This window comes from Pelophylax lessonae (genome assembly GCF_965119305.1).
Source record: "Pelophylax lessonae genome assembly, chromosome: 12".
In the NCBI taxonomy this organism is placed as follows: domain Eukaryota; kingdom Metazoa; phylum Chordata; class Amphibia; order Anura; family Ranidae; genus Pelophylax; species Pelophylax lessonae.
The window spans coordinates 127,025,763-127,038,198 of record NC_138779.1 but is presented as its reverse complement, the minus strand read 5'-3'; the positions used below and the strand labels follow the sequence as shown (position 1 = coordinate 127,038,198).

Sequence of the window (12,436 nt, the reverse complement as noted above, 5' to 3'; positions counted from 1 at the left end):
TCCCACTCTACAAGACTCTGGTCCGGCCACATCTGGAGTATGCTGTCCAGTTCTGGGCATCGGTCCTCAGGAAGGATGTGCTGGAACTGGAAAGAGTCCAGAGAAGGGCAACAAAAATAATTAGGGGAATGGAGGACATCAGCTATGAGGAAAGACTACAAGCACTGAACTTATTCTCTCTGGAGAAGAGACGATTGAGGGGGGATATGATATCAATGTACAAATACTGTACTGGCGACCCTAGCATAAGGAACAAACTATTCAGAGAAAGGAGATACAATAAGACACATGGCTACTCACTAAAACTAGAGGAAAGGCGGTTTAACCTTAAAGTGCGTAAGGGGTTCTTCACTGTAAGAGCTGTAAGAGCGGTAAGGATGTGGAATTCTCTTCCACAAGCAGTGGTATCAGCAGGGAGCATTGATAGTTTCAAAAAACTATTAGATGGGCACCTTAGAGACCACAACATAGAGGGGTATACAATGTACGGTTAAAAGCAAACACACACACACATCATAGGTTGAACTGGATGGACTGATGTCTTTTTTCAACCTCACTAACTATGTAACTATGTAAGGAGGATTTGTTTAATCTCTGTGAATCATATGAGGCTTTTCACTTCAGTGGGTATATCAGAGAGTTTTACAATCACTTTAAGACTGGGTTCACACTGCCGCATGGAGTGGCTAACAGCAGGTGTCTGGTGTGTCCCTGTTCTTTGTTTAATGTCCGATTTCAGTCTGAATTTATGTCTTAATTCGGACCTCAAAACGGGACAGAAGACGCACACGACTCCTGTGCAATTCGCACTGGAGCCACTCCGGAGATATGTGAACCCGCTCCATAGAGAGCCAGTCACAATCACCTCACATGCAAATTGGATGCGGAGAAATCCGCATCCAATTCGCAATAGTGTAAACCCACCCTTAATGTGTATTTGCCAGGAAAATACTGTTTACCTGTAGTTAAAATAAAACATCAATTTGAAAGTGCTTACAAAGAAAAATTGATCCAAAACCAATAAAGTTTTCCTCTGCACTGTGTCTGTACATGTGGAAAGCTGAGGATTAACGCATTTTCAACACAAAGCAGAGATTATAGCATGTACAGCACATAATGGAGGGGTGTGGATTATAGCATGTACAGCACATAATGGAGGGGTGTGGATTATAGCATGTACAGCACATAATGGAGGGGTGTGGATTATAGCATGTACAGCACATAATGGAGGGGTGTGGATTATAGCATGTACAGCACATAATGGAGGGGTGTGGATTATAGCATGTACAGCACATAATGGAGGGGTGTGGATTAGAGCATGTACAGCACATAATGGAGGGGTGTGGATTATAGCATGTACAGCACATAATGGAGGGGTGTGGATTATAACATGTACAGCACATAATGGAGGGGTGTGGATTATAGCATGTACAGCACATAATGGAGGGGTGTGGATTAGAGCATGTACAGCACATAATGGAGGGGTGTGGATTAGAGCATGTACAGCACATAATGGAGAGGTGTGGATTATAGCATGTACAGCACATAATGGAGGGGTGTGGATTAGAGCATGTACAGCACATAATGGAGGGGTGTGGATTAGAGCATGTACAGCACATAATGGAGGGGTGTGGATTATAGCGTGTACAGCACATAATGGAGGGGTTTGGATTATAGCGTATACAGCACATAATGGAGGGGTGTGGATTATAGCATGTACAGCACATAATGGAGGGGTGTGGATTAGAGCATGTACAGCACATAATGGAGGGGTGTGGATTAGAGCATGTAAAGCACATAATGGAGGGGTGTGTATTATAGCGTGTACAGCACATAATGGAGAGGTGTGGATTATAGCATGTACAGCACATAATGGAGAGGTGTGGATTATAGCATGTACAGCACATAATGGAGGGGTGTGGATTAGAGCATGTACAGCACATAATGGAGGGGTGTGGATTAGAGCATGTACAGCACATAATGGAGGGGTGTGGATTAGAGCATGTACAGCACATAATGGAGGGGTGTGGATTATAGCATGTACAGCACATAATGGAGGGGTGTGGATTAGAGCATGTACAGCACATAACGGAGGGGTGTGGATTAGAGCATGTACAGCACATAATGGAGGGGTGTGGATTAGAGCATGTACAGCACATAACGGAGGGGTGTGGATTATAGCGTGTACAGCACATAATGGAGGGGTGTGGATTAGAGCATGTACAGCACATAATGGAGGGGTGTGGATTAGAGCATGTACAGCACATAATGGAGGGGTGTGGATTAGAGCATGTACAGCACATAATGGAGGGGTGTGGATTAGAGCGTGTACAGCACATAACGGAGGGGTGTGGATTAGAGCATGTACAGCACATAATGGAGGGGTGTGGATTATAGCGTGTACAGCACATAATGGAGGGGCGTGGATTAGAGCATGTACAGCACATAATGGAGGGGTGTGGATTATAGCGTGTACAGCACATAATGGAGGGGCGTGGATTAGAGCATGTACAGCACATAATGGAGGGGTGTGGATTAGAGCATGTACAGCACATAGTGGAGGGGTGTGGATTAGAGCGTGTACAGCACATAATGGAGGGGTGTGGATTATAGCGTGTACAGCACATAATGGAGGGGCGTGGATTAGAGCATGTACAGCACATAATGGAGGGGTGTGGATTAGAGCATGTACAGCACATAGTGGAGGGGTGTGGATTAGAGCATGTACAGCACATAATGGAGGGGTGTGGATTAGAGCATGTACAGCACATAATGGAGGGGTGTGGATTAGAGCATGTACAGCACATAATGGAGGGGTGTGGATTAGAGCATGTACAGCACATAATGGAGGGGTGTGGATTATAGAATGTACAGCACATAATGGAGGGGTGTGGATTATAACATGTACAGCACATAATGGAGGGGTGTGGATTATAACATGTACAGCACATAATGGAGGGGTGTGGATTATAACATGTACAGCACATAATGGAGGGGTGTGGATTATAGAATGTACAGCACATAATGGAGGGGTGTGGATTATAACATGTACAGCACATAATGGAGGGGTGTGGATTATAACATGTACAGCACATAATGGAGGGGTGTGGATTAGAGCATGTGCAGCACATTATGGAGGGGTGTGGATTATAGCATGTACAGCCCAGTGTACAGAGTGGAGGGGCATGGAGTATAGTATATACAACACAGTGCAGCATTACAGTCAGGGCTTGTAGAGTCAGTTTATTTTCAACATGTCCTTTACAGATGTCCAGTTTGTATTGGTTTAACCAATTCAGCCCCGAAAGGTTTTACCCCCTTGATGGCCAGGCCATTTTTTGCGATTTGGCAATGCGTTACTTTAACAGACAATTGCACGGTCGCGCGGCACTGCACCCAAATAAATTTGATGTCCTTTTTTTCAAACAAATAGAGCTTTCTTTTGGTGGTATTTGATCACCTGTGTGATTTTTATTTTTTGCGCTATAAACAAAGAAAGCGACAATTCTGGAAAAAAAAAACAATATTTTTCACTTTCTGCTATATAACATAAAAATAAAAAAAAATGTAAAAATCTAATTTTTTCATTATTTTAGCCCAATTTGTATTCTGCTACATATTTTTGGTAAAAAAAAATCCCAATAAGCGTATTTTGATTGCTTTGCGCAAAAGTTATTGTGTTTACAAACTAGGGGAAAGATCTATGTCATTTTTATTTATTTATTTATTAGTAATGGTTGCGATCTGCGATTTTTAGCGGGACTGCGGACAGATCGGACCCCTAACTGACATTTTTGGGGACACCAGTGACATTACTACAGTAAGCAGTGCTAAAAATATGCATGTTACTCCAATAATGACACTGACAGGGAAGGGATTAACTGACAGGGAAGGCGATCAAAGGGTTAAGTATATGCCTAGGGGAGTGTTTTCTAACTGTGAGGGGGAGGGGCTTGTGGAATCAACACAGAGACCTGTCATCCTAAATAGGGGGGTTACAGGAGCTGTGCTGATTCGTGAGAGAACAATGGTCTGCTGTTTTTACAACAGCAGAGCATCGTTCTCTCTCCATGGGGAGCAATCGCGTGTGCCCCAGGAGCGTTCCAGTGAACCGCCGTACAGGTACGGCGGTTTGCGCAGCCGAGTTAGGCTGCCGCAGTTTATCTTCGGCGGGCGGTCGGTAAGTAGTTAGGTAAAATTATTATGTTGGTCTTTGGCCATGGTGAAATTTCATTGATTCTTTCCCCAACACCTGCCACTAACTAAACAGAAATCTCATCTCTGTAGTTCTGTAAAAGGTCAAAATATTCTTGCAGTTCAAAATTTAGCTTTTGGGCCATCAGACTAAACTTTGTCCTAAACCAAACACTGTGGGGTTGATTTACTAAAGGCAGATAGATTGTGCACTTTGCAAAGTGCAGTTGGCTCCAGAGCTTAGAAAATTAGATAAATCTTCATTTTGCAAACAATACCCAACCACGTGCAAGGAAAATGAAACAAACGGAATTTTTGCTTGCACATTATTGGATTATGGAAGTCAGCAGAGCTTCTGCTCATTTACTAAGCTCTGGAGCAACTGCTCTTGCAGAGTGCAACTGAACTTTACAAAGTGCACAGCGTATTTGCCCTTAGTAAATCCAGGGCCGGCCTTAGGTGTTCAGGCGCCCTGTGCGAGCTAATCCTGCGGCGTCCCCCCACCGCGCGTGACACCCCCACCCCCAGCACATTTTCTTGCACTTTGTTTGACTTTTCTTTTTTATGATCACTAATAACTTAGCCCCGCTTACATTAGAGACCCCTCACAGAGCCCCCCTTACATCAAAGACCCCCTTACATTAGAGACCCCCACAGAGCTCCCCTTACATCAGAGACCCCCTCACACAGAGCCCCCCTTACATCAGAGACCCCCACACTGAACCTCCAGGCCGCGGTCGCTGCTTACCTCCCGCTGTGCGGCCTGATCATCTGCGAGCTGTGATGGCCGCACGGCGCCCCTGTTGCCCATGGTGCCCTGTGCGGCCGCACAGCTCGCAGACCCCAAAGGCCGGCCCTGAGTAAATCAACACCTGTATGCAATTAAAAACACACCACCAGCATTGTGAAGCATGGTGGAGGCATCATCGTGTTGTGGAGATGTTTCTCTGCAGCAGACCTTGAAAGGGTTGTAAGTGTTAAATGAATACAGCAAAATATAAGGGAAGCTTTTTTTCTTCCAGCAAAGCTATGACCAAAAGTACAAAGCCAAAACTAAACAAGAATGGCTTAAAAACAACAGTGTTAATGTCCTGGAATGGCTTATTTAGAGTCCAGATCCTTATCCGGTATAGAATTGGTGGCTGGAGAAAATGTCTGTTTACTCACATTTCCCTTGTAACCTGGCAGAGCTTGAGCAATTTGGCAAAGAAAGAAAATTGCAGTGTTCAGATGTGCAAAGCTGAGTCCTATCCTCATAAACTGAAATTGTTGCCATGAGTGCATTTACTACACATTTCTTAGTATTATGTGCCAGATTCGGGACCACAGTCACTTATTGTATAGAGGAACACTGTGCTGCTGAACAATGTAATAAGTTGGGACTCTTTTGTCAGTAGTGTAAATGAGTGATCGACCAATATTGGTTTTTCGTTGCCGATACCGATATTTTGGTCAATGCATATCGGTATCGGCCGATATGCGCCAATATTTTCGTGCATTTAAAACATTTTTTTTTTCCATTTTTTTTTCTTTGACAGGTACTCTTGTGGAGGGATCTGGGGGGGGGTCTAAAATACCCCAAACCCCTCCTCTGCACTTTTAAGCATTCAAAAAGCCAAGTTTGGCTGTTTTGAATGCTGTCATTTTTTTAATCTGGCACCAGTACCCAGAAGTGATGCCATGACATCGCTTCCGGGTTTTTGCATGGAGTTCCGATCAGAGCCAAATGCGGCTTTGATCGGGTCTTCGGTGGCCGTGCAGGCTGGTTGTCCGGGTCTCCTGGTGGGACGGGAGACCCGGGCGAGCCGCAGAAGGCGGCAGGAGGGGGGGGGATGCCCCCTCCCTCTCCTTGTAATGACAGCCAAGTGGCTTCTCAGCCGCATCGGTTGTCATTACAAGACAGCCGGCCCTCGGCTATGGATGCCAGTAACGGGGTGATGCCTCTAGCTGCAGGCATCACTCCGGTACAACACTTTCCCAAAATATCAGCAATATCGGTCACCTTGGTGGCCGATTCCGATATATCGGGGAAAGTGCATATCGGCTCTCGATATATCGATTTTGCCGATAATCGGTCGATCCCTAGTGTAAATGTATATTAACTATGGTGGGTAACAATAAAAAAAGTTTGGGTAAATGTGTAAAGTATCACTGTCATACTGTATATTCCTAACATCTAAAGCATGTAACATACTGGTCATTTAATTGAACATACATACAACAAATTAATCGATCATCTTATATTTTATTTTCACATCCTTAAATAAAAATAGGCAAAGCAACATTTGATTGCTTAAATTTACACAAACTGATGCAAATATATAGAAGTACATATTTATTACATATAGTAAGATAAAAGAGATTTTTCAGCATATGTGGCTGAAGGGGATCATTACATTTCAAAAGAGAAAACCCTGTACTATGAAGCCATGAGCTTTTTCTGAAGAAACAAGTCCCTTCTTGTCCTGAGGTTGATAGCTATACAATTCTTTGGAATACAGTGTATCATATACATTGATAAGACAGTAGAAACAGTGCATAGGACAAAGGGTTAGAAGTTCAAGAAAGTATTGTTAGTGCTTCCTTTCAGTGTATGATCATACAAGATTTTTAAGAAGGACTTGTGCTGCAGATATCTCTGTGCTGTAACACAGGCGGTCTACTCTCCGAAGTTCCTCTTATACTCAGTGGGAATATTGACGCACCCGTTGATGCTGCATCAGGCTAAGATTCAAAGTCAGTAAGGATTTACAAATATAATGGCACTCCGCATTCCCCGCTCTGTGTGCCGTTATAAAATCACATGGAGGGCTTTTCTACTACTTGTGCCTGCTTGGTTTTGGGTCTTGTTATGCAATAGCACAAGAATTCCCAAACTACGGCCCTCTAAGGCTCCATTCACACCACCGCGACTTGTCAGGCGACTTGTCAGCCTGACAAGTCGCGGTCCATGCACTGCTACAGGACCCGTTCTAATAGGAGCGACACAAGTCGCTCCGACTTAGAAAAAGGGTTCTGTACTACTTCGGGGCGACCTCAGAGCGACTTGCATAGACATTCATTATATGAAGTCCGTGCAAGTCGTGCCGAAGTCGCGGTGCACGGGACTTGACAGGTCGTCCCCAAAGTCGTGCAGGAGTCGTGTCGCTTCAGTGAGAATGCGGTCTAACTGTTGCAGAACTACACATCCCATGAGGCATTGTAAAACTGACATTCACATACATGACTAGGCATGATGGGAATTGTAGTTCCTGAACAACTGCAGGGCCGTAGTTTAGGAATCCCTGCAATAGCGTAATCAATTGTTTGTTTTGTCTCCATAAGTGACAGTTTCAAGTTCCAACAGTTACTAAACACATCACTTATATGAAGTGTTTTGTTAAGAGATTATGATTCAGTAATAAAAGCGTAACTCCACTTTTGCTGAGAAAGAAACATTCTCCTCTGGGTGATCTCTTTACATTGCAAAGATTTTAACAAACTCTGTTGCAGATTCCTATCTTTTGTTATCCTGAAGAAATCACTGTTTGTTCCTCTGTACTGAGTGGGTCAAATCGGAGTGGTTTCATAATTATTTATCAGCTGTGGCAGCTGCAGAGCTCTAATGAGGAAATCTGCTGGATCTGCATCCCTTTAGACATGTTCCTATTGGGAGTATCTCACCAAAAATGACATTTTTGTTGCAGGGGATGCCTGAAATCTGACTTGTATCTTAGGCAGACTTTTGGGAAAATTTGTGTGCCAATCACACAAGCAGGAAATTATGTTTCTGGGGTGTGGTCAGTATACATTCTGTGTACAGAACAGCTCCAGGTGGCCATATTGCATTGCATTTTCAGAAAATTACAACAGCTGCAGATTAAAAAGGAAAGGTCATTTTTAATAACATTCAATTACAATATGATTTGTGTGGCAATTGTATACGCAATATTGTTTTTTCTTTATTTGCTGATTTTTTCCCCTGCAAAAGTGGAGTTACCCTTTAAGAGACTTTATCACTGGAGGAATAGGAAGGGGCCTAAGGGAACTTGCTGCGGCCATGTGGCGCAGACACCTAGAGGTATCCGCACATAATTGCAGCAGTCTGCTAAATCTGAGGCCTTTCTGACAGGCAAAGCTTTGCCACTTACTAATAGCGCTGAGGTTTGCTTGCCCCTTTTTGCCTCCTGCATATTATGATTGGCCAGCGAGGTTGCCCATCACAGTAATGGGCTAGTGGACATGTCTGGGGATGAGGGAGGCCTGGCAGAAGCAAGCACTACAGCAGTTTGCCCTATTTCTCCAGACATTTTTTTTTACATTTCTTGCAGGCTCATTTAATGTGAAACTCCAGTGTTAAAAAATACCCCCCCCCCCCCTCCCCTCAAATCAGCTTTATTCATTGCAAGAAATGTAGCTATTACTGCAAATCCTTACTTGCTTTTTTTGTAGATAATTTGTTTCCAGTGCACTTTCTAAAAGTAAAAGGGCCTATCTTACTAAGATCTGTAATAGGAAACATCACATCTCTCCTTTAACCATTGAGCAATAATGCAAATCTCTCTCGAAGACAAAAACATTGACGGCAATGCCTGTACTCTGACCTGTGCAGACTTCTGGGAAAGGCAGTAAGCCAATCACAAGACCACTAAGCGGTAAAATTTGGGAAATTCCATCTCCCAGCTATTAATATTATTGTCATAATAAAGCAAGGAGTAGACATTCTAATTTTTTAATTTTAGGAAACTAAAATTAGCTGGAAACCAAATAGAAAAAAAGTTATTTAATAATGTTAAATTAAAAAAACAAAAAACAAAAAAAAAACTTGTTTAGCATTTACAGATAGTATTTTTTTTTTTTTTTTTTACCAAGACTGAAGTTTTCCCCTAAATACGCAAGAGCAGAGTGCAAACACTATATGCAGTGCAGTAAGCCACACCAACCAAAGAGTACATTTTACTGATTTTACTACATAAGGTTGATATTTGTTTGGAAGCTATGCCGCTTCATCATTGTCCATTGAGCTTACTTTTTAAAGTAGAAATAGCATTAGTGGACAACGGGACTTTTTGTTTCTACATACAATGAGCTGTGTGCTCTTACATTACAACAAACGTCTATTTAATAAAATGTAGAGCTTAATAAATGGCTGTAAAAACCACATTGTGCTTATTTTGTAAGATCAGAACCTTGAAACAGCAGTTAATAAAAAACACAACTACAAGGTCCATCAACAAAAGGGGATCTAAGTGAAGCTACTTTAGCTAAACTTTGCTTGAAAGGGTTATAAAAATTGAGATCCTAAATTCCGTAACTGTCATGTGCTTTCTTTTATAAATGCTGAGAGGCATGGTAAAAAGTCCGTACTCTCAATGAATACTTTTGTCTGGGTCATGTGATATACTGGGCTGAGTCCCGGGTTATACCAATGATTGCCTACATTCTATATGTCGATGTAGATTTATAATTTACCAGATGATGAGATTAATGATCAGGGGTATTATGTTTCCTCAAAGAAAGATCTGTAATACAATGCAGTTACCTCTGCAAGGTTAAATTAACCACTCTTTGCCATACATATGCAATTCTTTGGGATAGAAAGCATTTTGAGACTGACAAGATAACGTGGGACAATACAAAAAATACAAAAAAATGGCAGTTTTACTGGCAGGTAAGCCCTATTTCTGTTCCAACAAACAGCCCCATTTATTATGTTTAAATAAGGGAAATTGTATATGATTCTATAGGATCCAGCATAATCCATTCTTTAGATATCTTGCCTACATTGGAAGAATGATTGCTGCATTGTGGTTACTATAGACAGCTAAAGCTATACAATGAAGAGACAGTTTACTGAATTACATTGCTTAAGGCCATGTTTAAACTTAGGAAAACATAAAAAAAAATGGTCTTATATAAAATATGTACTAACATACATACACACCCCCCAAACTGTACAGGCGTACTGTGCATAAGCAGACTACACAGACAATAACTGTCCATGCAGTCAAAACCTTGGCTGAAATATATTCAGTCTTGGCCAAATACCCTTAAACAGGCTCTGTTCATTAAGGCCCCTTTCACACTTATGCGACCTAAAAGTCATGCAAGTTTACCGCAATTTTTTTTGCCCCGATTTTACCACGATTTGACGCGATTTTGACTGGACTTGAATCAATGCCTATGTCTTTGGACCTCAAAACACATTAAAATCGGCCCAAAGTAGTGCAGGGACTACTTTGAAGTTGTTGCGACTTGAAGTCGTACGGATATGAACGGTACTCATTGGAAATCATAGAGTACGACTTGTCATGCAACTTTGCAGTCCCAAGTAGCAGGACAAGTCACACAAGTGTGAAAGGGGTCTAAGATAGCTGAGTTATTTTAACTCATTAAAATTTTCCCCTAAAAATTTTCAATTTACAAACATAAATATTGGTAATAAAATAAAAACAACAATATTTTATAGTATATTTAATTTTTATGTGAAATGGGCCTTATTTTAGGATATATCATTATTTTATACCTCAAAATATTATGATCTAATATGGTTCTTTTTTTATCATTTTCAGGAGTGATAACTTGGGAAATTATCTTCATTTTCACAGTCAAAATATTCTATAAATATATCAAATAATGTTCAAATTTTAATTTAAAGAAAATATCACATGCTAATGAAAATACTGCATGAGCTTTGCTTTAGTGGATTTTTTAAGTTAAGTACACTTCTCTTAAGGTTTATGGTCCAATAATTAAGGCTATGAAGATTGATACAGAGTCAAAAATCTGAAGGGGTAATGATACCCAGTTGAAGCATACAGTAGATATCCATGATATATTCATATCTGTGCCACTTAGGTTTATAGTTATGATGCTTCCCAACGTAGGATAGGCCTCTGGTGATCTCTTCAACATCCACAGTTATATAAAGACATGGACACACTTTCTGGAGTTCCTTGTCCATGAGACAATTTAGTTTCTTAAATCAATATATTTTTCCTTAAAAAAAAAAACAAAAGAAAAATTACAGAATGTAAACTTGATGGCAAATATAACAGATTAAAAAAATAAAACATTTAGTGCCAGTTCACACTAACGAGGCACGACTTAAGGGGCGACCTGTGAAGTCACGTGCACCGCGACTTCGGCGCGACTTGCATGGACTTCATATAATGAATGTCTATGCAAGTCTCTCCGATGTCGCCCGAAGTAGTACAGGAACCTTTTTCTAAGTCGGAGCGACTTGAGTGGCTCCTATTAGAACGGTTCCCGTAGCACACAATGGCCCGCGACTTGTCAGGCTGACCAGTCGCCTGACAAGTCGTGGCAGTGTGAATGGACACTCAAGGGACAAAAACATTATTTTCCATACCATTTTAGAACTTCGCTAAGTGCTACTTGTATCTAAGCAAGCAGCACTGTTCCTATTATAATTTAATACAATGGCAACTCTTTCTTTCAAAAAGACTATACCTAAAGACTATAAATATAATTTATGTTGGTCATGAATCTCAGTTCATGCATTGTCCCCTGTTCTCCTCATCTTGTCTCAGCTGAGATGGTCTGAGCCCATCAATAAAAAATAGTAGCTTCCATTTTTCTGTAAACTGTGCTGTTGATCAGCTTGATGCATTGAAGGAGTGCACACCTTTTAAGGCTATCGGTTACTGCATATACATAAGCCAGAGCTCACCCAACAAGAAAAGTGTTATCATGGAAGAAGGGTTCTGGGCTACCTGAATGTCTGAAGAATAAGTTGGGTATACCCTATCCCTTATAGCTGCTTACCATCAATTTTCAGCCTTAAAAAGATATTTATACATATTGGACTGTATTATTGACTGGCAGAGGTTTACTGTTTACATGTAAGGCTCATGTTAATAAATCCAGACTTCACTTTATCAGATTCTCTTTTTGATAGACATTTACCCCCTCTGAGCCCAACTATGATTGATGATGATAAGCAATCCAAAACTGTACCCAGTGAAAGAAATACAAGGCAGAAGAAGAAAATTTGTTGGAACCCATGGCCATCGTTATTTTGTGAATAATTGTACAGAAGAAACCCAGAGAAACCTTCAGTCAAGGAAGTCTTTGATAACATATGAAAGTAGGCACTCTGGAAACAACCATGCTTTGTATTAGAAAAACACCTTTCCAAGAAGTGCACAAATTCTTATGCACATATGTACATAGTCTTTTACATTACATAGTTTTAGATGTCAAAGATGGGCTAGGAGCTGGCTTATCCTCAGGGTATCTG

General features: G+C 41.3%; 1 protein-coding gene across 1 annotated transcript in view; it reads right to left on the bottom strand.

Annotated features, from left to right (window-relative positions):
• Positions 1 to 10,709: 10,709 nt before the first annotated feature.
• The window catches only part of MCAM (melanoma cell adhesion molecule), a 148,289-nt gene continuing 146,562 nt past the window's right edge, over positions 10,710 to 12,436 (bottom strand). The window contains exon 18 of the mRNA XM_082274546.1: positions 10,710 to 11,172. Within this exon, the coding sequence (XP_082130672.1) occupies positions 11,146 to 11,172 (27 nt within the window). The 3' untranslated portion in view covers positions 10,710 to 11,145. The remainder of the gene's footprint in view (positions 11,173 to 12,436) is intronic.